This window comes from Alosa pseudoharengus, unplaced genomic scaffold (assembly GCF_046254945.1).
Source record: "Alosa pseudoharengus isolate Yale_2024_CS ecotype anadromous, Long Island Sound unplaced genomic scaffold, YU_APseudo_1.1 YU_APseudo_1.1_scf_1, whole genome shotgun sequence".
NCBI classification, from domain to species: domain Eukaryota; kingdom Metazoa; phylum Chordata; class Actinopteri; order Clupeiformes; family Clupeidae; genus Alosa; species Alosa pseudoharengus.
In genome coordinates, this window is record NW_027468564.1 from 51,712,145 (window position 1) to 51,738,518 (window position 26,374).

The 26,374-nt window shown below is 45.0% G+C and overlaps 2 protein-coding genes across 4 annotated transcripts in view; both read right to left on the minus strand.

Annotated features, from left to right (window-relative positions):
- Nucleotides 1-4,386: 4,386 nt before the first annotated feature.
- On the minus strand, nt 4,387-19,226 carry ldlrb (low density lipoprotein receptor b). 2 transcript variants are annotated; one of them, XR_012988298.1, is made up of 19 exons: nt 18,930-19,226; nt 13,688-13,810; nt 13,248-13,370; nt 12,742-13,119; nt 12,306-12,428; nt 11,939-12,061; nt 11,476-11,592; nt 11,173-11,301; nt 10,857-11,028; nt 10,378-10,605; nt 10,093-10,211; nt 9,752-9,891; nt 9,210-9,351; nt 8,954-9,106; nt 8,408-8,629; nt 8,180-8,257; nt 7,882-8,045; nt 5,637-7,349; nt 4,387-5,490 (listed from the first exon to the last, which is right to left on the minus strand). XR_012988298.1 is itself a non-coding variant. In XM_076291986.1 (18 exons), the coding sequence occupies exons 1-18, from the start codon at nt 19,006-19,008 to the stop codon at nt 7,314-7,316; spliced, it is 2,649 nt and encodes an 882-aa protein (XP_076148101.1). In that variant the 5' UTR covers nt 19,009-19,226; the 3' UTR covers nt 4,387-7,313. The 2 variants fall into 2 exon arrangements, 1 of the variants encoding a protein (XP_076148101.1); XM_076291986.1 differs by having other exon boundaries at nt 4,387-7,349.
- A 6,192-nt stretch (nt 19,227-25,418) lies between these two features.
- Nucleotides 25,419-26,374, minus strand: part of smarca4b (SWI/SNF related BAF chromatin remodeling complex subunit ATPase 4b) — a 23,326-nt gene continuing 22,370 nt past the window's right edge. For both annotated transcript variants that reach the window (XM_076291926.1, XM_076291917.1), the window contains exon 34: nt 25,419-26,374. This exon is cut by the window's right edge and continues 372 nt beyond it. The gene's annotated coding sequence lies outside the window, so the exon portion shown is untranslated.

The following is a 26,374-nucleotide window of genomic DNA, read 5'->3' on the forward strand; positions in this document are numbered from 1 at the left end:
TACACACACACACATACTGTACACACACTAACACACACACACACACACACCACTAGTCTTCTGTCCCAGTCCCATCTCTCCTCTGAGGTTCTTCACTGTACGTCATATATCCCTCCAGCCACCAGGACTACTACTGTGAAACAATATTATGGAATCACTTGTGAAAACGGATTATTCTCCTTCAGCTGGCGGTCAGGATGCACCAAGGGGTTTTAGTTGCTTTGTTTTATTTATTTTCCCCGAGCCGAGGGGCAGTAAGTTGGTAATTTGCCAGTGTAAGACTGGACTCGGAGGTGTACATACATTCAACAGGCCAGTGATACTCTGAACAGTGACCACTGCTGACCTGTAGGGATTGGTTACTCAGTGAAACGTGATCTTTTAGAAGGAGAAGGCTTAGATGATGCCACATGCAACAAACTTCTCACATTAGAATTCTGTTATATGATATGATATAATATGAGATATAACTAACAATATAATATTACTGATAAATGACTTTCACCACTATCTTATTGAAAATGTAGCCTCTTGCTATTATTAAGGAGAAAACATGACACATGGGTTTATCTGGAAAGGCAGACATTGTCAAAGAAAGGTCAGTTCTTCACAACTTTCCTCACATTAGGCTATTGTATTAATAAAAGGAGGCGTGGGCACATGTGTGTGTGTGTGTGTGTGTGTGTGTGTGTGTGTGTGTTTAGTGTTTTAGACCTGTGTCCTGACTCTTCACGAGTCAACATAAGTCTGGTGTGATAAGGTCTTTATGACACAAGGTGCACTGTATACAGCAGAGGGCCTTACTGCTATGTCAAACACACCACCACCACCACCACCACCACATACACACACACAGAGACACACACACACACACACACAGAGGGCCTTATACTGCTATGTCAAACACAACACTCCTCGCTTTATTGCACACCTCCAACAGGGCTTTCCCTTAGTAGCAGTGTACGCTGCCCTACAAAGCCAAAAGGCAGTAACTGCATTTTTGGTCAAAAATGAGTTATTGACATTTTTGGGATATTAAAGACTTCCTTTATCATGTGGATAAATATCTATACTCAATGTGACTGTTTTTTCGAAAAAATAGAGGGTTGTGTTCACAGTAACTCCCAAAACATAGGCCTATAGGGTGTGACAAACGATCAGTGAAGCAAAGGATTACTTTTGTGTTTTTTGTGTTGTGTTTTTTTTCTTCTGTTTTTGTTTTTGTTGTGTTTGCAGTAAATCACTTTGGAGATGAAAGGTGTGTGCCAGATGAATAAATATTACTGATTGAAATACTGAAAATCAATTGCTGTATGCTAAGAGACTATACCAATATATACTCTCTACTACGCATCAGTTTATTCATCACACATTTTCCATTGCTCAATATATATTTCATAATCTCTAACAAAACCTCACAAGGGTTTTGTGCCATAGGTATGTGTGTGTGTGTGTGTGTGCACATGTGTCTGTACATGTGTGTGTGTGCGTTTGCGTGTGCGTGTGTGTGTGCGTGTGTGTGTGTGTGTGTGCGTGTGTGTTGTGTGTTGTGTTGTAATCAGTGGCTGGGGATATTGTAGGACTCCAGAGTATCACCTGTTCTGTGTTGCTAACAACAGGGCCGGTCATCGCCACACAGGTGCACAGTCACCTGGTAACAGACCTGTGGTCAGTCTCAGTTTACTCAGTGTTGTGTCCGCATGAACTCTCCTCCCGACAGGCCAGTTTGGTTGACAGGTTTTTTTTTCTTTTAGACATTCTTCAATCTTGTATGACCACCATGCTGATTGTGTGTGTGAGTATGTGTGTGTGTGTGTGTGTGTGGATGAAGGTATCAGACACCAGGCTCAGAGAAGCAGAAGCAGCAGGAGCAGCATCATCACTTACTCCTCCCATGGCCTCAGTGGTGTGAGGACCAAACACCGCCCTGTTGGAGAGAGACTGACCAATGGGAGAGCTCTGCGTATGAGTACGAGGATGACACAGAAGTATCTGAGATGCCAAAGATAGTCTCTCTCACCCTGAGGTCTCGGCGCTAATCTATCGGTGTGTAAATGTAGCCCATTGTTGTTGTACCTGTCCTGCTCTCCTATAGAGGTGGACTGGTGTTGATATCAATCAGGCATTGTTCTTGAGGATGGAAAAAAATGTCCTGTTTTTCCTGTTCACACAGTACCTTTCGTGTTCCTTTTACTAGCACAGCTGATCTGTCATATGAAAGACATCACATAATTTACACACCTTCATAACCTACGCATGCTAAAACAAATTCTGCCTCACTGAATCCAGAATGTTCCGTATGACACATCATTAAAAGCTACAGCTGTTACATTCTGTTTCAGCTCCACACACCCGCTTCCCCACCCTTCCTCCAAAAATGCCCCTCACCATTCCGGTTGAGCCAGATGCCAGACATTATTACAGCACATTGGCTGAACTCTAGTCTACCTTTAGGATAACATCACACAGGTCCAATCAGTACGTCTTCTCCATGGGTGCGCATGTACTTCTTTAGAATATTACAACTATGTGAGCCATTAAGAGGAGCAATTGCCTAATATGTTAGATATTACGTGAGGATCCGGTTGCAAAACTCATGTTGGACACCCTCAACCTCCCTCCTGTGGTTTTCCCAGGCTTTGGCTAGCTTACAGTGTCCTTGTGCAGATATACAGAATATCCAGAGTGAAATCCAAAAGAAACACATAATGTTTTAACATTCTCGGGCTAAAATTCAAATGTAAACATAAACACAAGCATGACTAATTTTGAGGGGATTCAGATGAGTCAAAAAGAGTGGGTATATTAAGAACAACCTCAGCAAGGAAGGACTTTCCCCTATCTATCTATCTATGACATGATTAGCCTATACTGACTGCTCTGTGCTTAGCACAAAACAAGGAAGTGAAGAGGAGTCACTGCAATATACCTCTGACCATAGTTCCTCCTCCATGAGCCCTTCTACCCGTAACAAGGCTCTATAACGACACGGGGGAGTAAGAGCAATAAGGAACAGATGTACAGCATGTGCAGTCAGTCAAAGCTCTAAAATTTCCCTCGTGATGAATAAAGTATATACATAAAGCAGTACATATATATATATATACTTTATTCATCCCGAGGGAAATGTTATATATAATATATATATATATAGTATAAATAAAGTATAAAGTATATCTATAAAGTATATCTATCTATCTATCTATCTATCTATCTAAGAGCCATATCCTGCATCCCAGGTTTACTCTACAGGCACATCGTTATTGCAGTGTGTGTGTAACATTATTGTGCAGAGCAAGGCTTCTGGTGCTATTTCCATCTGTTTAAATAAAGCATGCATTGGTTGCATTATTCTAGGCAAATGTTAAAGATTTGATTTGTTTTCATTGGTGGGCTTAGCAATCAGTGCCCTGTACATAATGGTGGGTGCATCCCAACTGTATGTCCGTGTTACTGGTACTTATTATTAATTATGCAGAGCTGATCAGTAAGTGAGCGTCGTCTTCCCTTAAGCTTTCACCGTGGATCTATAATGGATAGGAGGGACGGAGGAGGGGAAATGGAAATGGTGGGGGGGGGGGGGGGGGGGGGGCGTTTTCTTTTCTGTCGGTTGCCTTGGTTTCTTGGGTGCGTCCACTCACAAGGTCCACTGTCAGGGCTGTAATTTGGGAAGGCCTGTGGCTATTCCTCCAGGCCTCCCAGGGAGGCAGGGGCAACAGCCGTGTCATTGGGAGCTTCCAGTGGCTCCCTAGACCCCTCCAGGCCTGATCTTGTGAACTTGTCCTAACCACTGATATGAGGACTGTCTGCTAACAGAAAGAGACTCACGTCAATGGGGAGGAGCATTATCTATCTGCTATCAGCTCGCTTCCCATTTCCATTTGAACGGCTGCAGTGGAGGTTGGGGGTTGTTGGGTGAATCCCAATGATCTACTTAAGGGAGAGGGATCAATGAAACATGACACCGTTACAGCATGGTGGGTCTCATCTGTGCAGCTACCCCAGTTCCCAGTCGCAGCGGTAAGGCTTTAGTCAGGACACAACACACAGGAGATAAAGGCCCCCCTTGATAGTGAGGAGGCGTTTGGGTTCAGGCCAGTTTGGCGATGCCATTTGAACGGCAGAAAGCATGCCAGTACTGTCCTGTCAATACTGGGGGTGAGGGACACTTGTGTTCCATTTTAGTGGAGTTTGCCCGAATGAGGAGAGACAAAATGTTGTGTTTCGATTGGCTTTGACTGGAACAAGTTGCTTTTCCCTTACAACATTTGGACTTTTACCAAGAGGGCAACGGAGACTTACTTTCCACTTTTATCAAACATTAATCTTTGTTAAGAAATAATGATCTACAATCAGTATACTGTACAACAGAACAAGGAGTCAAACTTAGTTTTCATGATTTATTCTTCATTTAACAAAACAAACAATCATACAAACAATCAAATTGAACCGGATACATCCTACACTTTCAACTTTGTACTGTACAGTACGTTAGAATTCCTTCATTGGAACCGGAGCGTGATCAAACAGAGCTTTGTGTTCTGTGACAGGACAGCAGACATCACGTGTGGCACACACACACACACACACACACACATCTGCTGCAGACAGTAAACACTCTGCGCCTGTCCCTGACCACCACACACACACACACACACACACACACACACACACACACACAGGTCTATCACACCACACAGTAAGCTTCATGCATACCATCCTTGTTAGGGTTAAGGGATACATGGCTGCGTTCTCATATTTGCCACGTACCAATATATGTGGCTTTAAGGCATCCACTAAGACACAACGTGACCCAACCATTAGCTTGTAGAAAAGGCAACAAGAAGACTCTGAGCTTGCACTCACAGTCCAGTGTGCGTTACAGTCATGTACATTCTACAGGCTGCTATCAGACTGCAGCTTACGTAAAGTAAATATGTTATGATGGCTTCTTTTTTTTTTCCATTCACACACCACGAATTAAACACAAAATCTTCATGAAATAGAAACAAAAAATCAACATTATCATATAGAACAATAAATAACCAAATGATCTTATGTACAGTATTTGAGGTTTAAAAACTTCAATGGACACCACCACGCTAAAATGGGGAACAACAAATTATGTACATACTTACAACATCTTTTTACATACTTTACACACTCTAAACATGAAATAATTCATGTCATGAGATTATCAGGCGGTCATTTGTATATAGCATAGAATATGAGGAATAATATGTACTTATGTTGTCACTGATGGACGTAACAATGAGTGAAAAGAAAATGCTGGCCCACTGCATTTTGGGTAGTCTCAGCACAAGTGTGAAACTAGCCCTGCTCAACAGCGTACCTGTAAAAAGCCCTGAGTGTGTCGAAGCAGAGCTACACACACACACTACTACACACAGCCACGGAGGTGTGCACACCTGAGTGTGTCGAAGCAGAGCTACACACTATTACTACACACAGCCATGGAGGTGTGCACACCTGAGTGTGTCGAAGCAGAGCTACACACACAGCCACGGAGGTGTGCACACCTGAGTGTGTTGAAGCAGAGCTACACACACAGCCATGGAGGTGTTGCACACCTGAGTGTGTTGAAGCAGAGCTACACACATGGAGGTGTTGCACACCTGAGTGTGTTGAAGCAGAGCTACACACATGGAGGTGTGCACACCTGAGTGTGTTGAAGCAGAGCTACACACATGGAGGTGTGCACACCTGAGTGTGTTGAAGCAGAGCTACACACATGGAGGTGTGCACACCTGAGTGTGTTGAAGCAGAGCTACACACATGGAGGTGTGCACACCTGAGTGTGTTGAAGCAGAGCTACACACATGGAGGTGTGCACACCTGAGTGTGTTGAAGCAGAGCTACACACATGGAGGTGTGCACACCTGAGTGTGTTGAAGCAGAGCTACACACATGGAGGTGTGCACACCTGAGGGTGTTGAAGCAGAGCTACACACATGGAGGTGTGCACACCTGAGTGTGTTGAAGCAGAGCTACACACATGGAGGTGTTGCACACCTGAGGGTGTTGAAGCAGAGCTACACACATGGAGGTGTGCTGTGGTGGCTGGCAGGTGAGAGGCACCTTTGTGCAAATGAACTGGAGCAAAAAAAAAAAAAAAAAAGCGTGCCGAAAGGGCCACAGTCCACTTTGCCAAAAACACTAGGGACATCGTGGTCATGAGAGACAGGGTCCTGTCCGGCAAAAAAAACTAGGGAAATCGTGGTAGGCAAGCGGCAAATAATGCCCAGACATAATGTGTCCTGGAATGTAAAAATGACCCTCACAAGACAAGTGAGGCTTTAAAACGAGAAAAGAATAGAAATCAATTCATCCTCCGTTGTCAGATTGCTGATAACGTGTTTCAATTCATTCGCACAAGGATGGACAAGAGGGTAGGAACAAGACAGACGTGATGGTCACCTCATGTGATGCCACACTGGAAAGCGAATGCTGGACTATGGAAGCAAGGCACAGATACAACCATGTGCTGCGGACATCACAGACCATCACAGACCGTTCTAATCAGGAGAGTGACATGACATGACATGTTAAGGAGTTCTTAAGGCTTGTGAGATTTTCCAAACCTGTACCTTATGAAAGGTTAAGGGGCTTGAAGTGCAAAGGTGCGCCTACACTAATATAATTTAATAAGTACTGACTTCATCCACCTCCATTCCTTCAATAACAATTAAAAAAAAAAAAGCCTTCGCTGACTAGTAAGATCTTTCACAATCGGTTTGCTTGACGAAGACACATTTCTATAGTGCAAGTCATGCTCCTTCACAGACCTCTTAAAAGTGTAATGTAACTTCAGGAGCAAAAGATAGTGCTGAACGAACAAAAAGTAACATTCTTTTATCTAGATTTCTCTCAGTGTGTGACAAAGTCACCTATTGTACATATAATTCCAGCTCTATGTTCTAAGGTTCTTTACCATTTTTTGCTTTTTAACGTGTTCCATTAAAACTATTTCGTCAATCGTTTTATATGTCTGAGCATTGGTCCTTCATAGGAAATCTGAGACATCAGATCATTCCATCAGGTAATGTAAAAAACAACAACAAGAAGAAAACAACAAGAAGAAAACAATAACAGAAAAAGAAAGCTCACACTGGCCCCAATCAGGAATTTCATTTGGAACGTCTGGGTTTGGACTGGACAGCGGGTACCACAGTGATGAGGTCAAGCCCCTTCTCCACAGAGTGAAGAGAGAGATTAAAGTGATGTAACATTAAGCAGCAATTGTCAGTGGACTTTGTTTTCCTTCAAATGTGAGCCGTCAAACTTGGCAGGCATCAGGCAAAATCTTCATCCAGGCTCACCATCTGCCTCTGAGGAAACATAAAGAGAGAAAACAAACAATCAGTACGATTCTTTTTCATCAACATTTCTCCTCTTTCTTTACTGTTTAGTCTGCTTCCATTTTTCTCTCTCTGTGTAAAGAAAGATAACAAGGTGCTGTATAAATGGAACTTATTAGTATTATTATGTTTGTTTATTTTCATTAGGCTATTGATCATTGATATTGCATTGACATTATTGTTTACTATTGCTATTTTCCTTTACTCAGTCTTACCAATATGTTAAAACTGTTCAATGTTCATTTTTAACTATTATATTGTTTTTATTTGTAAGTCGCTTTGGACAAAATCATCTGCTAAATCATATAACCATAATGAAGATGCTGTATAAATGGAATGTATTAGAAGTACTGTTCTCTGTTCTCACTTCCTATAAAAATTTCAACTACTGATGTAATCTGATCCACGTGTCGGAGAGCGCTCAGTAAAATGTACCGATGGGGCAGATAAAGCCGTCAAAAACAGCACCTAGACATACGGAAGCGCGTGTGGTGAGACGTACCGAGGGGTAGATGTAGCCGTCCTGGCTGTTCTTCCTGCAGATGTGCACCTCGTCCTCCGTGGTCTTCTGGTACACGGGGTTGTCAAAGTGAATGGTGTTTGTGTTCCTGAGCCTCCAGTGTCTCCACATCAGCACCCCGCCAAACACCACCAGACACATGACCACTGCAACAGGGACACACACACACACTGGTCAGACCAACGGCATTTCATCAAATAACTCAATAACACACACTTCTAAGTGCACTCTCACTCTGTGTGGTCATGCACTGTGTGTCCATATGTTTGTGTCAACTGACCTATTGGGATCACAATGTACAAAGCAGCGGTGGAGGACCTGCCAGTACTGGCAACAGCAACGTATCCATTATTGGTGCCTGAGGAAGAAAAAAGGCACAGAATGAGTCAAATTATTCCCCTATTGTACATAATTGTATATATATATTTCAATTATATGATGGTTTTCAATGATATGATGAGGCGTGTTGAACTGATTCATGTTGTCTTTTAAAGGCCAGGTGTCCCACCTTCTTCTGCCGGGATCTCGGTCTTGGTGCCCGCTCCTGCCACCTCGTTGGTGTCTGCGTTCACGGGGAGTTTGCGCGGTGCGGACGGCGTGGAGGTGGCAGGTGTGGGCGCGGCTGGAGGGGGCGCAGGGGTGGTGTCGACAGGCTGCACAGGGGGAATCTCCTCTGTAGGTTTGGCTTTGGGGGCTGGAGCTTTGGTCGTCATGGGCTTGGGCTTGGGCGCTGTTGAGGCCAAGATATGGGTGAAAGGTAAGACCACAGAACATTTCTCAGAGGATTAGGTCTTCCCCCCCCCTCTCCCTCACAAACCCAACTCACAGGCTGATTAAAAGCCGCCCTTTCTTGTCTATTAGAATTTAAGGTGGCAATGTGGCAAGTTTCTTATAGTGTTAAGCTAAAAGAAAAAGGTCATGACGCTCTCAAACAGCACTTTAGTATTGTTTCAAAAAGAAAACCATGTTGGAGCGAACACTAACATGAGACAAACACTAACTTTCTTCTACTACGTTAACGAGCGTCGTTCTCCAACATGGTGTGCAAACCTACCCGCTACACACTTCCTCATGTCGGGGCCGAGGGCCATGTGATCGGGACAGGCGCAGGTGTACTTGGGGGAGTGCTCGCTGATGTGTGGCGCCGGCAGGCACAGGAACTCACAGCCGCCGTTCACCAGGTTGCCCTCAGTGCACCAGTTTTTGCCTGGACAGCGGAAAAAAAAACATCAGAGGAATGAGCCAAGTTCTAAATGATTCATGAACAACTGGCTTTGCCCAGTGTGCTGTGCGAATGGGAGTGTTCGTACCAGCAGGCTGCTTGAGGTTGTGGTACAGCACAATATCCTCAGGAGAGTGGAGACCCTCCACCACCTCGGTGATGTCATTTCCTGTCAGCCGATTGGCACTCATGATATTTTTGTTGTGCACATCCGTCCAAAATACCTTCTCCTGTTGGCCCAGATTGAGAGAAAAGCGAAGTCAGTATATTTCACAGCTAACGGAGAAATGAGTCTAAACTCTATCCTCCCAATATATGAGCTAATTAAATAACAACATGCTTGAAATGAGTTCAGCACCTTAAAATGTAATCACAAGCAGGGATTGTTTGGCTAAGGTGCTTCTGGGCAGGCTAAAGCCATTAGTCCAGGCAGCATGTAAGAGTCTAACAAGACCAGCACTAATCCTGCCCAATCCGTTTTACAGGCCACAACTCAGGAGACCCGCAGAGAACCCTGGGTAATGAATTTCACAAGTCCAAAGCTTTATCCTGTACCAAGGGACCACAAGACCCAGTTCTGTTTGAAACGTAGGGTCATCATGGTGGGTCTGACGACATGCTATCGCTAACCTCATAGACGGCGAGGGACAGGGGATGGGCCAGTTTCTCGGCGTTGGAAATGAGCGTGTGGCGTCCAGCTCCCTGCACGCTGATGCTGGACAGCGTGTGCATCTTTGAGTCGACCCAGTACAACCTCTGGCTCACCATGTCTAAACAAACAAAACAACAACAAAAATATCATAAACACAATCTAGGGCAGCATTATCAGCCATGCAGAAACTCGTATCCAATACAGAAGTGTGTTGACCCATCTGTTTTGCATATAAACAGAAACGCACATCCCCTTATAAGGTTATAAAACCATCAACGATAAAGCCAACAGCGGCAATAAAACTAAACGTCATGTTTACCCAGGGTCAGGCCATTGGGCCAGAGGATGTTGTCTGTAACCAGGGCGATGCGGCCGGCTCCATTAAGACCACTCTTCTCGATCTTGGCAGGATTTCCCCAGTCGGTCCAGTACATGAAGCTGCCAATCAAACACAGAAATGGAGACTGTTAGCCCCTTCTACTTCCCAAACATCCCTCTTCAGTGTCCGAGAGATAAAATCCAGTCACTATGAGGACTCTTAATCCTTGTTATATTGCAGTGCAGTGTTACAGACTGGGTACTGGCATAGTGAAAACAAACATACTTGGTTGCCGGGTCGACCACGATGGCACGGGGCTTTTTCAAGTCCTCTCGGATCAGGGTCATCCTCTTGGCGCCGCTGGTGGTCGCCACGGAGATGGTGCCGTACGCGCTGTCGGTCCAGTAGATGTTGCCGTGGATCCAGTCGATGGCCAGTCCCTCGGGTGCCTGGATGTCACTGTCGATGACCGTGCTGTGCTGGGAGGGGCTTCCAGCCGAGTCCATCAGAGCGCTGAAGCAGAGACAACAAACCATCATTATTGACCTTTTTTTTTTTTAAAGAAAACTAGACTGACAGGAACACACACACACACACACACAGACACACACAGACACACACAGACACACACAGACACACACACAGACACACACACAGACACACACACAGACACAGACACACAGACACAGACACACACACACACACACACAGTGTTTCTTTGGCCTCTAATGTTCCCCTCCACTGTGCTATGGACCCCGACTGACCTGTAGATCTTCTTCTGGCTCAGGTCAGACCAGAAGATCTTCTTGTTAGGCATGTCCATATCCAGGGCAACCACGTTCTTCTGGCTGGGAATCAGACGCGTGTACTCCCGCTTGTCCAGCGTCATCTTCCTGACCTCGTGGCGGTTGGTGAAGAACAGATAGGGAACGCTACCTACAGGTCAACAGTAAACATACAGTTAAAAAGAGGGAGTTATGAAAATGACCTTTAGCATCATAACTTAGATGGACGAAAAATAAAAATAAAAATAAAAAAGGCAACAATGCACATGTGTCATTCTTCTGATTCCACACATACCTGCGATTGCCTTGCACTCTTTGGTCACCGAGTCCATTTCGTAGCCCTCGTAGCAGTCACACTTGTAGCTGCCCTCGGTGTTGATGCACCTCTGGCTGCAGGTGTCTGGGTTGTCACACTCATTGATGTCTGAGGGAATGGAGAGTCAGAGGGAGTTCATGAGATAAGGATCTCAAATCCTCTTAGAGGCAGCAGTCAACAGGTGATTAGCACGCTCATGATTTAGCGGCTGATTAAGGATTTGGAAGCTGGATTAAACTCTGCACCTTTACAAATCATTGGAGTTGCATTCAGAACGTTTACCTTCACACTTCTTGTCGACCAGATGGAACCCAGTGGGACAGAGGCACTCGTAGCCCACCTGCAGATCGTTGCAGGTATGGGAGCAGCCTCCATTGTTGGTCAGACACTCGTTGTTACCTACAGCAAAGATAGAGAGAGGGAGGGAGGGAGAAACAGAGAGAGAGAGAGAGAGGCAAAAGAGAAGGAGAAAAGAGCATCAGCTACCAGCTCCAGGATGACTTTATTTTCCCTGTGTGAGTCTGAAAGGGTGACCTCACTTTCCCAACCACCGAGTAGGCTCATCTGCCAGACCTCAGAGGCTGCATGAGATTTTCCCAACTGTGGAACGGCAAGAGATTTCCTGGAGCCCTGAGGGCTGGATGGTGCTCTCTCTCTCTCTCTCTCTCTGTGTGTGTGTGTGTGTGTGTGTGTGTGTGTGTGCGCATGTTTTGAATGGGAAAATTCAGTTGAGAGCTCAACTCACCACACTCCTTGAGAGGCTCGTCGGACCAGTCCCTGCAGTCGCGGTTCTTGTCACACACCTTGTCCATGCTGATGCACTCCCCTGTGCGACACTTGAACTTGTCTGGGCCTTCGCAAGCAGCCCCTGTGGAGGTGGAGGGAGTCAGTGAGAGGGGGCAGAGAACCATACCACAGGACAACACAGAACATGACGTTTGTAAATATCTATGTGGAAAAATATATAAAACTTCATTCAGGAAAATGGGTTTGGTTACTAGCCCAGACAGGAGTGAAGTGGAAATGGTATTTGGTCTTTGGCTTTGGCTATTTTTTGTGTGTGTGTGTGTGTGTGTGTGTGTGTGTGTGTGTGTGTGTGTGTGTTTGCTTACTGGTCAGACAGCCCATCTCATCGCTCAGATCTTTGCAGTTGTAGTCTCCATCACACTGGAGGCTGCCATGGATACACGTGCCGTCGTTACACTGGAACTCATCTGGCCGGCAGGTCACATGTGCTGAGGAGGAATGGTCAATAGCAATTAGAACATTAGAATCAATGACAACACCGTTATGCAACACCACATACTCATCCTTGCATAGCACAAAAACATACAGCACTGTGTATATACATACTGTATGTGTGTATAACACACAAACACACACATTTTGTGCTATGCAAGTATCTGCTATACAAGATTCAGTATTCATCAGATAAAATGTTATGCAGTAATGAACTGAATGAAATGAAGAAATGAATGAAATCAAATAAAGAAATAAATGAAATCAAATGAACTCATTTGAATGAGTGTAGCATGAGGTGACACTCACTGCAGTTGACCTCGTCCGAGGAGTCCAGGCAGTCGGCACCGCCGTCGCACCTCCAGCTGGCGTGCACGCACTCGCCGCTGGCGCAGTGGAACTCCTGTGACGAGCAGGGCGGCCGGGTGGGCGCGGCGGGCTGTGAGGCGCAGTTCTGCGGCCACTCGTCCGAGCCGTCGGCGCAGTCGGCATCGCCGTCGCACGCCCACAGGCGCGGCACGCACACGGAGTTGTTGCACTGGAAGGAGCCCGGGCGGCAGGTGGGAGCCGGGCAGGAGGCCTCGTCGCTGCCGTCCTCGCAGTCGTGCTCCTCGTCGCAGACGAAGGCCACCGCCACGCACTGACCGCTGGTGCAGCGGAACTCGTCGTCAGAGCACGTCCTCGGGACTGGTGGGGGGGGGGGGGGGGGGGGGTGGGTAAGTTAAAACATTAAGATTAACTAAATGATAATGTCCAAGAGTAATTTATAACGGATCAGGACATGAGAGTAAAGGCCTGCAGTGACCGCTCCTTACCACAGCCCTCCTCGTCCGCGCCGTTCTCGCAGTCGCCCTTGCCGTCGCACCGCCAACCGGACGGCACGCACTGGTTGAGACGTCCGCCGCAGCTGAACTGGTTTGGCATGCACGTCTTGTTCTCTGCACGACACAGCGCGGGCAAAGACATGTCAGTGATGCTTCGACAGCATAAACGAAAAGCAAATGTCCCCTCTGATGACCAGTTCTATTCTATCACTATTGTTGATTGCACTGGACTGTCTGAGCTGAGGGGTTTGAACCCACCTCTGCAGACGCGCATGACAAAAGGTAAATAGTAAGTAAGTGCAGTGAGTATGTAAACAGTAAGTAAATCTGCCAATCCACTGCAATAACAGGAGTCCTCATCATTCATGGATAAAGAGGAAGATGAAGATAATGAGGGAGGAAGGTGCTGATAGGTTTGGTTAATCACTCACGGCAGGTGGCTTCCAGCTCGTCAGTTCTGTCGCCGCAGTCGTCCGATCCGTCACACACCCATCGTGAGGTGATGCACTTTCCGTTACCACACTGGAACTGCGTGGAGGTGCACGTAATGGCCCCTGAGCAGGACAGGAAGGACAAGACGCAGGGGGGAGGGGAGGGGAGAGGGAGGAGGAGGAGGGGGGTGAGTAACCACTAGCCACAACTTTACACACAAGGCTTCTTTTTTTGAACACGCTCAAACGTTAGGCGCAGGGAGAATGCGACACCTGAAGCTGACAGCATCCTCAAAGACAAAGGGGGAGGGGGGGAGGGATGATCACGCCATAAAACAACACCAGCTCACATTACAGCCCTTCTCAAACATGACCAACCGGCCAGTATGGTCAGACCACGAGCAGAGCCCCTCAGCTGCTGCAGTACCTTTTCTGACTGGTTAATATTTAACACCATGAAGAATGAATGGTGGGGGCTAATAAAGATTATATCAGTATATATACACAAGGAACATCCTGTTTAGCTACTGCAATTATGATAACAAAAACTATTGCTATAACTTTATTTAAATAAAGGCAGACTATATACTAAAATTATATATATATATATATATATATATATATATATATATATGTAGCTATGTATAAATATAGTATGCAGAAGCTAAGCACTTTCACAGATATGAGCAATATGATTTTCAATATGGGCTCCTTCGAGAAAATTAAGGAAGTTGTTCAATTCTATTCTTAGCCATTTTGACAACGGAACTGACCAGTTAAGGGCAGTTCACTTTCAGCTATATAAAGTCAAAGAGATCAGTTCTGACGTGCGTGTAAATGGTATGAAAGAGAAAGAAAAAGCACAAAAAAAACAGTATAAAATTTACAGTCAGGAACAGACTATCAACTAAAGCCACTGGTGGAACATTACTTGTGCTGCCAAAAACTCTGTGTGGCCTCTACGTGACCCGGTGGTTCCATCTACACGACCTGGTGGGCAGATGTGCCAAGGGGGCTGAGAGAGCGGGCGGGGGCTGAGGCTGGAGGGGTACAAACACACACGGGCGGCATCACCAGGTGAGGGCGGCGACGGCGGTGAGCACCCGTGCACATGTGAGATTGTCATCTTAACATTCCTCCTGCGTTGTTTCGGACAGAAATTCCACCCCAGTGACTTGATGGCAAGTCACCGGCTGTCTCTTTAAGACAAAGGGAAGGGGAGGAGCTCAGTAATCACACCACCAGTTGCTGATTGGGTCCTGACTAAAATTCCTCATAACAAGAATACTACAGAGACTTGAGAGGGGGTGGGGGAGTGGGGGGTTGAAGTGGCAATAAGATCAGGAACTTGATGAACTCGCCTGGCATCCATGGTTACAATAGTAACCAAAGAACCCACAATGAAAGCCTTTACCGCCTCACCTTAGGGCCGGTGTGGAAAACGCAACCCGCTTTTAGGGGGGAGTGTCTCCATCATTCACAGCCCTCAGCTGAAGACGCTAGTGCTAAACTGGATGTCACGCACAAATGAAGAAACGAGCTGGTAAAATAAATACAGAGACATGATAAATGCCCTCCGGATAAAAAAAAGAAAACAAACTAGTATAAAGTAAGTAGGGGGGAGCAGCGTATTTCATCCTTTCCTTTCCTTTTTAAGGGAAAAAAGTAGTGTGTCCTGCTCTCCTTACTTGCCCCATCCTCACACCCCCCCTGCCCCCCACCTCCCCCCAGTATAAACAGAGAGAGTCTGGGCCCTCTGCCAGCGGTGGGTTCCAGGAATAGAGCCTCCCCACACAACTTCCAGCTGTTCATGGAAAACCCGGATATATTTACAACCACCGAATCCCTCCTTCGGGGTGCGGCAAAGGAGCGAAAAAGGAGAAGTTGCATCCCTACTGTAACACCACTTCCCCCAAACCCCTCCACCTCTTCCTCCTTCTGCTTCTCTCTCTCCCTCCCCCCCCTCTCTCTCTATTTTTGTGTGTGTGGTGCACCAGTACTTCCCCAAACCTCTGTCTCCCCTTTCTCTCTCTATCCCTTTCTCTCTCTCTATCCATCATTCACCCCATTTGCATGCCGGGTATATAGGTCAAACATGACCCTTGGCGCCCCTCACAACTCCAACTTGACTTTCAAAGGCCTGTGATGAGTGTGTGACCCCCCCCCCCAGTCAAAAAGGGGGACACAGACATATTTATGAGCCTTTGGTGAAAGGGGACTCTCCTCATTCCCACTGTGCAAACAAGAAAACGTGTTCAGTAGCCCTAATAACTCAGTGGCCCTGTGAAAGCTAATGTAACGCTGTTTGGTCCTTATTAACTGTCCATGGGAGCGTGTCTCTCATTATGCTGCATGCAGCCCTTCACTAAATCAGGTGGGAGTTTCCCTAAAAGGCCATTTAAAGCAAGGAAATACTTAGTTTCCATTAGGATGCATTTGGCAGCGAGCTCTGAAGTCACTGCTAGCTATTTATAATGTGTCAGTCGTTTCGCATAACTAACCAAATATACATTGCGTTTATGCATCTAACTTTAAATGAACGTACGGTTTGGTTGCGCCAATTTTCAGTTAAGCGGTTGAGTTCACACAAGTTGAATTTTAACAGAATGGAGGAGCGAGCAATTCAGCCGATCTAGCCTACAGCTCTCTTTTATTACCACAATTACCAACATGACTTAGTCTTTCAGAGATCACCCCATGCTGTCAGTGAAACCAAACAGGAAATGTTTACGTGTCTTTCGGTCTGTCTTCACATTAACTATTTAAACTACACTTCTACCGTTTCTTTTTTTAAAAAAGGGGTTTAAAAAAGGGAGGGAAAGGTTGGTTCAGCCCCTCACATTTAAGCTGATTTAGCTGGTTTTCAGAAACTACTGGCTGCAGCAATAAGACTTAGATGATTTTATAACTCCATAACCCACCTCTTTGGTTTAGTATCATCAAGCTTTATATGTGATATCATATATTGATCATATATCATATATATAAGTGTCAGATGATGACATGTGACACATGCAATATCACATGAATGTGGATGCCTACGGTGCATATTCATGCTTTTTATGCTTTTTGTGTCACTCCAGTCAAGCAAACTATAAGGATTACAATCTGCAGGATTCAAAGCGGGGGGAAATGGTGTCATAAAGCTTTATACAAGTGCTTCGTTTCTCAGATGATGTGTCTTTTTATGGCAAGGCTCAGGGGCCCGAGCTGCCAGGAGTTCAGGGTCTGGTGTACATCACTGACTGCAGGTTAATATACAACTCACACTTACAGTATGTGCAGAGCTGCTGAGAACCACTAGCCAAGCCCCCCCCCCCGTCTACAAACAGGACCGGTTTCTGCCAACTCACCCAAACATGTCTGGGATTTGAGAACTGTCTTTATGTGCACGTGTGTGTGTGTGTGTGTGTGTGTGTGTGTGCACTTAGCATCTGCAGGTTGGTCCCCATAGGCCACAGTCTACTGTTGTAGTGGTAGGATCCTATATGTGCTGAATACAGAGATACCAGGCCTGAAAAACCGTCTAGATCTGTGGTGCAACTGGCCTGTGGGCGTTCTGCAGTGAGTGAGAGTGTCACAACTGAAACTGTAGTGCAGTCGAAGGCGCAAAATAGAGTCACATTGCTGAAGAGCCAAACTGCCAGTGTTTCATAAGACACATCACCCCTTCTCTGACCCGGATTTTCACTGAGAACTGGGAGGGGGAAAAAATAATCTCTCCAATTTGACTGACTCACTAAATTACAGGGGGAAAGGAGCAAAGGCAAGGGGGTCTTAATCCTAAAATCCCAGTGTTCACTTGGACTAAGCCCCTACTTGGCACCGGAGGCCACTGCTTGTCCAAAACTGTTCACGGCACCTTCACCCATTGAGCTACTAGAGGATCAGAAACCTTCTCCTCTGAACCTCCATGGCTGCTCTCCCCTGCTTCACACCGCAAGGATGAGAAACGACAGCGGTTGGGGAAATACAAATGATTTACACATCAGCTTCGCAGCTGTTGGTATACTGATATACATGGTTCGGCAAGGGGTTGGATACATTCTTAGAATTCCTGATGATATCACACAATAATTCAAGCTGCGAAGATATGATGAGGGCATCGTTTGTTCTGCGTAGGGTAAGGGGATAGGCTATTTGTAAATTAAACAGTAGAACAATGAAACACACATATACACACACATATATATATATAACACACACATATATATATACATATACATATATATATATATATATATATATATATATATATATATATATATATATATATATATATATTTAAAATATCGACAGGGTTCCCGACTGCCGCGCCCAATTTCTGGAGAGAAACGCCGGCTTTTTTCTTCAGCAGAGGCTATCCGCCTACTCGTCATTGGCATGTGATGACCACATTTCCTTCTCCCATTGGCTAAGGACAACACATGCTATCTGAAAGAGTAGCCAATTGGTGTCTTGATTCTATACTCATTCATACGTTTTGACTATTGTTATTAGCTCAAGTGCTATTGTTGTTATCAAGTATCAATATAGGTATAGACCCAAAAAAGGAGAAACGTCCATATCGGAAAGAAAAAAAAGAATATGATTGATTAGAGGAAAATTCCCTGTAAGGACTTGGCTAAGTTCTGGATGTGTCATCTGAACCTCATCCAGAGCTCCCCTCCCTCTCTCCTCCAACTACATATATGCTGCATGTAACCTACATCCCAAGTTCAATTTAGGACATTATCACGGCAAAACAAATGAATGTATAACTTGAATTCATAGCTTCATGCTTTTAAATATGCTTATGCATACTCTCTGTCTTATGGGTACATTTTGAAGAGTGGTAATCGCTCCGGAAACTCCCAAAGAGGCAAATGAAAGGATAATTTAAAGACATGTTACAATGACGCACGAAAATGTCTAAAATGTTATATTGTATAGCAACAAGGAAATTTTAGTCACTTAAAAGTAGCCTATAGCAATTGGAATTATGAGGTCTATTAGGACCTATTTACATCCTGAATCATTTTTTAGAGTTTTATTAGGTGTTCTCCAAAGAGAAAACAAATCAACAGAGAAAAAAACATCAACAATTAACCGACAAATAATAAAACTAAGTCACTAAATGCATATTATTTTCCGGCACAATTAGACAGCATCCTCAAGTGCCCCTGTGCTATCTGATGGGGAATAGCATGTAGCAGCCTCAAACAATAAAGCCGGTTTGACAGTGGATAATGTTAATACTTACGTGTTTCAGCAATAGAGTAGACCAAGAAGACCAGGGACAACGTAAACCTGAAGCTTCTTATCCAATTCGGCAAAGACATCTCTCCGGTTAGCAAATTCTGTGGGATGCTGGAAGATATCAAATCTTCTGCTTTCACACAGTGACAGTTGTGGCGCGTGTACACCGGCGTGCCGGTTAAAGCACTAGACTAAAGTGATGCAGCGTTGGGGAAACTACTAAAACGTAGGTAAAAGCAGTGAACTCTTACAGAGGTAGGGTGAGGACATGTACCTTACTGTCATGCCAAGTGAAATTTAATTTTCTTGACTCTGACCATTTCTATGTGGTCCATTGTGGGGCGGAGTTTTGCGAGTGGTGTGATATTTGAAATCCACTACATCACAACCACGGGGGAGGGGCCTTGGAAGTTTAGCATAGGCCTATGTTGATCAGATCAGGTTCTCTCCCTCTCCCTCGTCGATACCTTATTCTATGACGAAAATGGCATAGAAAACAAGATGAAACATTTATCTCTCTCTGTATGTGGGTATCTCCTCTTTCTCTTTCTGTGTGTGTGCGTGCGCGCGCGCCTACATGTCTACAGGCGATTGACAATTTTACTTAGCCTATCACATGGTGTGTGTTTATAGACCATAACATGAGACTAAGGCCACAGTAAACCCATGTTGTGGTTGTTATCTGTTACTGTTACAAGGCAATGAATGACATCTTGAAGATGATTGACTGCCAAGTTGAAGGGAGCTGCCCTACATGGTCCATTCATAAATACTCGGCCATAAAAACACTCCATAGATTACCAAATGGACCCCTGATACATGTCCAGACATTCCTCCATGAAAACATTATTTTCCCCACACACCCAACAAACCTAAATATTATGGAGATATAACCATACACAAGGCCCTTTGGTCTTTGGTCTGCAGAAATAAATATACAGTGTCAATATTTGACAAATGTAACACAAAAACCCACATACTGACAACACACCTAGCAAATAGTCACACAGTGGTTGGTTACATTAGAATGTTCTCACAGATGACTCTTTTTCAACTCTTTTATCATAGTCACTATCAGGGTTTTGTCATGGCAAGAAGACAAGAAACAAGAACCTGTCTGACAAACACAAAATAAATAAACCTATTGAAATGATAACCTTAAAACATGTTAAAACATTGTCATGATGACACTGTGAATGACCCCTTTGTGATGTATAGTCTGATAATAATCAAAAGATGATTTACAAGCAAATTATTCTCTTTAAAGACCTGTCGCTGTCGTGAAACTGCTATTGTCCTTGACATATTGTTTCAGCTTTATCTTTTGATGTAACAAAATGCTTAGTATCAACCATGCAAAGCCATGGTAAGACATGGGGTAAGAGATGCAATGTAACTCACTTTGCTACATCATGGCAATGAGGAAACAGACCCCCCCCCCCCCTTTAACATTTGGAAATGGTCCAACTTTCTTTGATAAGGCGTCTTATTAAAGTGAGCCTACAGTATATTTATAGATTATTTTAAAAAGTGAATCGAATGATTAAAAACAGCGATGTTTGGAGGTGGCCAAATCTCCCTCCCGAGCTTACTTTCTTGGAATAAGAACAACCCCTAATTCCATTTTTATTGCAAAATCATGTAAAATGCATTAGGCCTTTGAACAATGGATTTGTGAATTAAGGTTTCACAGAAACACATTTATAATTAAATCTCCCATGTGACCTACTGGGTGGCGCTAAACCCGTCCATTCTGCTGCCTGCATCATCAAGATCACACAAGAACTTGACCCGTCATCAACATTTGTGTGTGTTTTTTTGTTTTTACTATTTATTCAAATTGTTGTCTTGCCACTGGTCCAATGGAAGGGTCCATCCATATTTGCAAAGCAAATGGAACAATAACCTCAAAGGGAGATTTTGAATGAACTATACTATTAAGTTTGTTGTATGACAGAAAGTCTAAAATAGAAACACGGACAACAGATTATTCAGGTGGAGACAACTCCAATTGTCTCTTGCATTACTGGTTACACACTCTTCTCAAGGATGCAGAGTCGATTTGTTATTCACACTGCTCAGTGTAGGTGGTGGGAAGATCAATACATTGAACATTCCAGGTGACTAGTTTCTGCCACAGATTCGAACACCAATGAGGACCAGAGAGATAGATGGATGACCAATAATGTGACAACCTAATGCCATGCCAGAAAAGTACTCAGCATGAATTAGGGGATACCTATGTATGATAAGTTAAGGACAGAGAGAGAGAGAGTGAGAGAGAGAGAGAATGAATACCTCTTGTGTGTGTGTGTGTGTGTGTTGCCCCATGCAGGTCTTGCTGGGTGCTGAGAGATCACATAGAGTGTGTGGTATGTTTGGAATGTGGAAAAGGCAGATGGATTACATAGTACCACAACTCATCCCACCCACAACCACCATGATGGCAAACACACACACACACACACACACACACACACACACAATGAAACATGTGAGCACAGTGCCTTCACTGTCTTTTGTGTGTGTGTGTGTGTGTGTGTTTATGTATGCATGACTCTCTCCCACCAACCCTATTCAGAGTTCATTGTACTGTAGCATTGATCTGGGAGGGGTCCATTATCTCACTCTTACATACACCATTTTCTGGTGGTTCTTGGCAAGCTGTTTGGGGCATGGCCTTCTTTGCATCATAACGTGAGTATACCAAGTGATACTAAGTTACCAACGTGGTATTTCTCATTTGACCAGTGGGCTCTTTCCAGTGGACCAGTCCACACAGACACTGCTGTCATACATGGACACAATTATTTCAGTTTCACCTCTTCCTCGTCCTCTTTAAATGTGCTATGTTGAGTTTTTTTTTAATTATTACAATTTCACCTCTTCCTCATCAAATGTGCTATGTAGAGTTTTTTTTTTTATTTCAACATTTTAAAATGACAGAAATATTAACAAAATGTAAAGAAACAACCGTTTTGATGTGATATATAATATTAACAATACATCAAGTGGCTGCGTTGAAGACCACTTGAAGCCTACTGAACCCCACATAGCACTGAACAGCTGTGTGGCTGCGTTCAAGACCACTCGAAGTCTACTGAACTCCACATATAGCACTGAACAGCTCCCACCACCTGCGCCCCAGGATGTGCGTGTTAAGTGTGGCACCCTCTCCACGACTCCGTGACGGTGAGAGCCGCGTGTGAAGAGTCAACACTGGAGGCGATGATGGGCGCTCAGCCACACTGCCGTGCGAGGCCCAAGGGAAGCATTGCTCTCAGTCACGGGGTAGTGTGAAGCCTGCTTCTCTCCCTGGCCCCGCGCTTCAGACCTGCCTAGTACACTAGTAGCCTACTGTGTGTTGCAAGCTGAGCAGATCTGGGTCATATAGGTCAGTTCAATTCAAGAGAAGAGCGTGGGCATTTTTTCCCGATTGTCAGTATCTTTGGCTCAACCTCAGCAACATGTGTTTGTGTGCCTGTGTGTGTGTGGTGGGTGTGTGTGTGTGTGCGTGTGTGTGTGTGTGTGTGTACATGCGCCGTGACCTATGTCCAACCTGGACAGATGGGGACCCTGATCACCACGGAACCCTGGACTGACAGGAACATCCACCCACCCCATCGGAGTGCTGCGTTCGGTTACGTCACTCGTCCCACTGTTCAAGGTCTATCCCGCCTCTGCCCCCTGTCCCTCCTCTCTTTCCAACTCTCTCTCCCCTGCCAACCCCCCCCCCGCCCCCTCTCTCTCTCTCTGTCTCCAACTCTCTCGTTCCAGCTAAAAGTCTGTTCATACAGTGAGTGGAGTGGGAGTGGAAAATAAGTCAGCACGTGGGTAGGCCAGTGCCTAGCCACAAGGGATACGCTAATGGAGCTAATCACATCAGAGTTTAGTGATGCTAAGGCTAACAGCACCGCACTGATGGGATTAGGCTGCTGCTCCTGGGCCATTAGCGCCGAGACGGCAGCTGGCCACTGGAGCAGATGTGGCCCACATTAGGACCCAGGCGCCGTCGAGAGCCTCCTCAACCAGCAGAGAGAGGGGGAGAGAGAGAGAGAGGGAGAGAGAGAGAGAGGGGGAGAGAGAGAGAGAGCTGCCTCATGGCTGTAAAATCCCCAGTGCAAGTTGAAAACTTAGGTGGGTGTTTTTTTTTATTTTTTTTATCTCCGCTCACCTTTGGAGTTGCTATATAAGAGCTGACTTCCTGTTCAGAGTTGTTTTCATCCCTTCATCTCAACCTCTCTCACACTGGGTAGGAGAGGAAACTCCACATGTGGCTTCTGTCACACTGCAGCGCTGCTTGTTTAGCAGTGACTACACATTACCATTCTGTCAATCGAAAATTTGAAATAAGGAATTCAAGGAAATTGAACATGAAGTGTAACCTCGGCTGATTAGAGGTCCTCTACATGGTCTCAACATGATACCGACACTCCCCCTGGAAAACCCACCCTCTCAACACACACACACGCCCACACACACACTATTGCTTCCTGCCCTTTCGTCATTCCTTCACTATGCACCCCTCCATCCCTCCTTTCTCAAATACATAAAAAATGTTATCGGAGGGCTGCTGACGCCCTCCTCTATTTGAGCTTGTTTTGCCCTTCCTTCATCCACACCAACATCCTGTAGATAACAGCGGAAGACTCATGTGTATATTCCTATACTCATTAGAGAAACTGAAAACGAAGTTATTTGGTGGTACATACATACTGTACTGTGTTTACAGCAAATATGCCACCCGAACCCCTGCCCTACACTGATTACCAGGAGAGGGGTCATTCAGCTGCTCATTGGTCTTACGATACACTGGTCACCTGACACGGTAGTCAGCCAGACTGTGTGCTACGGAATGCTGGTGATTCCACTTACAGTAAACCCCAGTCCCAGTTCCTGCTGTCCCTCCAGAGTCTTCAACATGTACTCTGAGTGGAAGACAAATTATTTGTAATTATATTGAAATACAGATCCTTGACCACTAATAAATAAAATATTTGGCTTGTGTGTGGTATGTGAATGTTTACAAGAGAATGCTCATGTTCGTGAGAACTTTGTGAGTGTGAATATTCTCTTGAGTGTTCCTGCTTTTGAGTACAGTGTGAAGCTTGAGAGAGCGATTCCATGGAAATGTCTCTGAGTCAGGCTAGCGTAACTCACTCGTATCTACTTCCCTAACCTCCTCCTCCTTCCTTCCTCCCTCTGGCAGATGTCAACATCTGCTCCTGGCCACACCATCCCCTGAACCCCACTCTCGCTTCCTAGAAGTCCGCTAGGCCTGTGCCTGCAACAGAAGGCTCTCTTGTCTTCCGCGAAGGAGGTGTTCAGGAGTTGAGCAACGTGCGCTGGCTCCTCGTTTCTTACCCAACACCAGCCGTCCATCGCCCACAGAGACGCCTTGACGCTGGGCTACAGTACGGGCAACCCGCTGCTCCACAAACAAACACCCAGGAGAGGAGGGAGATCTCATGTTTTCCCACCCAACTCAATTAGTGGAGAACGTTTGTTCTAAGACGTCGGTAAACATTACATTCAGCGTTCGAATATTCACAAAAATAATACTAAGTAAGGATGCCAGTGTGATAAGACTGTATATCATTTCAATAAGGGTGGGAACTGTTGATATTGAATCTGTTCATAGAGGAGATTGTTAGATTTGGAGCTGTTGCCTTCCTGTGGTGACTCAGGGGTACTGCATTCCATAGTGATACATTCTGGAATATTCTCAACCTGTTGCAACTCACAGCATTCAGAAACCTGGGGAAGGTGAAACTAAACTATTCTAGTTCTAGAGTACTCTACTAGCATTGTTTGGGCTTCCCAAAACAAGGATAAGGGCTTGGGAAACATCAGAAGAACAGGATACATCTGCCACACCCCTCACCCCCACCCAATCTTACCCGGGGCGGGTCCACGTAAAGACACACTCGGTGACAAGTTCTACTGAGAATGTGTATCACACCATGCTATTAGTCTAAGTGACAGGCACGCATAACTATCGGTGGAATGTGGATCACACCATGCTATTACACTACTGACAGTGACAGGCAACTATCGGTGACACTCTGTGACAAGTCCTAATGGGAATGTGTATGATCACACCATGCTATTACACTAAGTGAAAGGCACGCATAACTATCAGACTATATGTATGTCATGTGTATATACTGCATTATAATTTCTACGTGTTGGTAGGCAGCTGCATTTCTGTTTTAAGCATAGGAGGATAAAACCACTTCAAAATATAACACAATGGAACTTCATCACCCACAACTTCCTGTCGCACCTGTGGGCTGTACAGGAAGAAAGTGGCTGTACTGTGGAGTCCCAGACTGTGAACGTTGTACTGCAAGTCGCTCTGGATAAGGATGTTTACTAAACAACTACATGTAAACAATAGAAAAAAAAACTCAATAAATGTTTTTTTGGTTGTTGTTGTTGATTAATTTGACAATCAGACATGAGGGAACAGAAAAGGCTATTTAACAGGGGACACTGTCATTACGTTTTATTGCAGGTCTTAAACTTCTTGTGACATTGGTTACACAACACAGGATATAAATGATCTTAAGAAATGACCCCTGGGGGCTGCTAGCATCTAAGCATCTCTAATAAAAACATAGACACACACACACACACACACACACACACACACACGAACACACACGCATGCACACACACACACGCACACACACACGCACACACACACACACATGCCGCAGAAACAAAGGGAACATCACACAAACCTACTGAGCCGACTCTGGGGTGCGCTGAGGGCAAGCGGCGGGTTAAAGGACAGCGATACAGTACCACCTCACTGGGAGTGCTCCTATGTCTACACTAGGGTTTCTGTACAAACATCTACATCCGTGCGCTTCTTTTGGCTAACTAAAACACAACAGTCACTTGAGTTACAGTTTGGCTTGGTCACCACTCCAGGAGGAGTGTCCAGCAGGGGATTTGGATGGGAAAGTGTGGTGTGGAAGAGCTGCTTTCTCCGAAACGCCACTCGAGAGAAAACCAATATCGATGGGTCTAAAACCAATATGGATGCTCTAAATCGATCTGAGGTTGCCCTGATGCCTTGAGAGCACAACCTCAATTCGCCCCACGTCACTTAGTATTGAAGCAAAAGGCAAAACGTCAGCATGTTTTTATTTTTAAATTCTCTGATCAGCAGCAGCTTGCCGTAATGTGCTTCACTTGTTTAATGAGAGAAAAAGACATGAATCAGTCCGTTTTCAATTGGAGGCAGTAGGGCTGCAGAAATCGCTGACATTTGGTTTAAACAGTCTCTGTTTAGTTTTTAATCGTCTCTGAGCGCAGGATATGGTGTTTTCAAGCTACACTTTAAGAACTCGAGAGCAGCTAAATTATATGCACGCTATGACCGTCTCCCTCAGTCTATGCTGTCCCATTCTCTGTACACATCCCTCTGTACACTTCTCT

Excerpts from the sequence above, each read along its gene's own strand:
- ldlrb (XM_076291986.1), bottom strand. The coding sequence starts at position 19,008 with ATGTCTTTGCCGAATTGGATAAGAAGCTTCAGGTTTACGTTGTCCCTG. Across the intron at positions 13,811-18,929 it reads CTACTCTATTGCTGAAACAC|GGGCCATTACGTGCACCTCC; the intron begins GTAAGTATTAAC and ends TGTCCTGCTCAG. Across the intron at positions 7,350-7,881 it reads ACGGCTACATCTACCCCTCG|AGGCAGATGGTGAGCCTGGA; the intron begins GTACGTCTCACC and ends ATGTTTCCTCAG.